Source organism: Octopus bimaculoides, chromosome 8 (genome assembly GCF_001194135.2).
Source record: "Octopus bimaculoides isolate UCB-OBI-ISO-001 chromosome 8, ASM119413v2, whole genome shotgun sequence".
Classification (NCBI taxonomy): Eukaryota; Metazoa; Mollusca; class Cephalopoda; order Octopoda; family Octopodidae; genus Octopus; species Octopus bimaculoides.
The window spans coordinates 8,337,166-8,340,590 of record NC_068988.1 but is presented as its reverse complement, the minus strand read 5'-3'; the positions used below and the strand labels follow the sequence as shown (position 1 = coordinate 8,340,590).

General features: G+C 35.1%; 1 protein-coding gene across 1 annotated transcript in view; it reads right to left on the bottom strand.

The window, feature by feature from the left end:
* Window positions 1–1,891, bottom strand: part of LOC106875759 (probable lysosomal cobalamin transporter) — a 26,466-nt gene extending 24,575 nt beyond the window's left edge. Inside the window, exon 1 of the mRNA XM_052969895.1 lies at window positions 1,500–1,891. Within this exon, the coding sequence (XP_052825855.1) occupies window positions 1,500–1,559 (60 nt within the window). The 5' untranslated portion in view covers window positions 1,560–1,891. The remainder of the gene's footprint in view (window positions 1–1,499) is intronic.
* Between the last annotated feature and the right edge of the window lie 1,534 nt (window positions 1,892–3,425).

Below are 3,425 nucleotides of genomic sequence, written 5' to 3'. Positions count from 1 at the left end.
TGGGCAAGTGTCTTCTGCTATAGCCTCGGGCCGACCAAAGCCTTGTGAGTGGATTTGGTAGACGGAAACTGAAAGAAGCCCGTCGTATATATGTGTATATGTTTGTGTGTCTGTGTTTGTCCCCCAACATCGCTTGACAACCGATGCTGGTGTATTTACGTCCCCGTAACGTAGCTGTTCGGCAAAATAGCCCGATAGAATAAGTACGAGGTTTACAAAGAATAAGTCCAGCGGTCGATTTGCTCGACTAGAGGCGGTGCTCCAGCATGGCTGCAGTCAAATGACTGAAACAAGTAAAAGAGAGTTTATGCTGTAGTTTAAGGAAGTTTAAGGCTGTTATTTCTAGCAGGTCGAGAGACTACGTAATGATGAAATCTATAGGGACAGTCACGACTTCCGGTCAGTCTGACAATGTAGGCTGCCGAATGGTTAAAATTACATAATTCCAAATGCTAACATTTCTTATAATTAATTTCTACATATATATAAAACAAAGAATGCGATTTTCGTCATCACTATGCAAAACTACATCCCAACTTATATCCTATTCAAAATGATTTGGCAAAAATTTGAAAAACTTTAGGTGGTTTGAAGAAAATCTGAGAAAAAAAACAAAAAGCCACAATTATTCCTATTAAACAATAACAAAAACTCAATCAAGATGACAGCTATATTGTATTTTAACTGCGGAAATTAAAATACATATTATTTGTTGTATATTATATAGATCAGAATAGATTAAATCCTAAATAACATAATTTATATATTTAAGATCAGTGTTAAAATGAAAATGAAAGTCCCCGACTTATTTTTTAAATTAATTTTCAGCCCTAATTAGTAATGTAAGGATAACGATGTGTCTGTGTGTGTCTGGTATATACATAACGTGTGTGTATGTGTCTGTATTTCAGGTATATAAATTATAAATATATGCAAGGTTATGTATATATATATGGTTGTGTACGCACTTGTGTGTAGTTTAGGTGTATACATACTTTTAAGATGAATATGTGTGTGTTTAAGTGTCCATATGTATTACACGCGCATTTCATATGTATACAGACATGTCGGGGGTGGGTGTATATAGATAGATAGGTAGGTAGGTACGTGTGCAATGTGACGATGGTTTAGCTGGCCGAAACTTCGAAGTCACTGTCAACAACACTCTTGTATTATAATATATAGACACACAATTCGCTTTTAGTTATCATTATCGATTTCCTCTAATTAAATACGAAGCCCTCGGTTAATCTCTATCCTTACACATACACATGCATGTATGAGTGTATATATATACATACATATGGATGGATATATATATATATATATATATATATATATAGATAGATAGTGTGTGTGTATGTATGAAAGAGACTCACACACAGACGGACAGACAGACAGAAAATATATGCTCACGTATATGAGACGAGAAAGAACATACGGCAAACAGAAAGTGTATGTATATAGACACAGATATATATATATAATGCAATACTTACCACTAATATAGCTACAAAGGGTAGCCATCCCTCAATTAAGGCAACACTGACGGACACCATGGTCGTAGATAATTAGGGATCTCTTCCACTGTTTGTCTCTCTCTCTCTCTCTCTACCAGGAACTATTATTATTATTATTAGTAACAACAAAGACTCCAACACAACACTATGTAATATATATATTATGTGTGTGTGTATGTTACTCTAATTCCACCTGACAACGGTTTGTGATCGCTCCTTTTCTGTGTATATATATATATTGTATATATAAATTAATATACACAAATATATGCTATATATATATTTGTGTGTGTTATTGATTACGAGGAGGAGTTAAGTTTGAAATTGAAATCTCTTAAAAGCGTCTCGTAGAATGTCTCGCTGAAGTCTCGTTCTAACGAGATCTCAAAGTTTTACGCAACTTTTATTCAACGGCCATGCTGGGGCACCACCGCCTTGAAGAGATTATAGTCGAATAAACCGACTCCAGAGCTTATTCGTTACAATTACTTATTTGTTTATTTATTTCGTGGGGAGGAGCCTGATACTTAAGTTATCGGTGTCTTTTTTTTTGCCGGGGATGTAAACCAACTAACGCTGGTTAGTTTAATGGTGAAGAACATATGTATCACACACACGCACATATAGTGTTCACCACTTCACATCGTCTTGGCTTAAAAAGCCCTCACCGTTTGCTTTTACTATTTTGTTCTTACTGTCCTGCTTTTGTTACCACTTTAACCCTCCGCAAAAAAACCCCAAATTTTATTTAATTTGCTGCTTTGCGGGAAGGACTGCGGAGTAGATAAAACAGGAGACAACTGATGAAGGGAATGTTCTTTATGTTGCATGTCCCGTTTCTAAGTTTGTTTTTTTCGTTATTCGAAATAAAGTTCGTTTTCTATGTTTTTGTTTTTTATGGTCTCGTTTCTCATTCTGTCCACGTTTTTTTTTGATGTCCTGTACCCATATATGCATGTATATATACACATATATATGTAGGTATGTACATATATGTATGTATATATGCATATATTTATATATTATTTATATATATATAAATATATAGTATTAGTTGGTTTTTCATCGATGAGTTCATAAACCTTGGTTCTTTTCCCTAATACTATATATTTATATATATTTTATACTGTGAAACTTAATTATAATTTTTAATAAATTAATTTTAATTGAGTTTTTACCTGTAATTTTGAATTTTATCCTTACGATTTTGTTATTACATACAAACTAATTTCAGTAAAGCACACACAATATGAAATTATTTATTTATATTATTATTTAATGTAAATTTATTTTCCTCAAAGTCACTCTGAACGTTTCAAATATATATATATATTATTTGCGTTCAATCTGCAGTGTCCGTGACGCTGTTATTGTTCTGCTGAAATGTCGAAATGAAATCTGAGAGGAAACAACGCAGCAACAATAATATAAATAGGTTTTATGAGAGTTATCCCACGTGACAACGAAATTAGAGCTTTCTCTGCACACACACCTTTTGTCATGTTTCAGTCATTGAAGTGCGGCCATGCTGGTGCACCACCTCGAAGGGTTTTAGTCGAACGAACCCACCCCCGCACCACCCAGTACTCTCTGTTACTTGTTTCAGTCATTTGACTGTGGCCATGCTGGAGCACCGCCTTTAGTCAAGCAAATCGACCCAGGACTTATTCTTTAGATGCCTAGTACTTATTCTATCGGGCTCTTGTGCCGAACCGCTAGGTTACGGGGACGTAAACACACCAGCATCGCTTGTCAAGCGATGTTAGGGGGGGGGGCAAACACAGACACACAAACATGACGGGCTTCTTTCAGTTTCCGCCTACCAAATCCACTCACAAGGCTTAATGTTTTTTTAAGTGTTGGTATTTACACCCATTGCACTATTTTTTTTCTAATTTTCGTTTC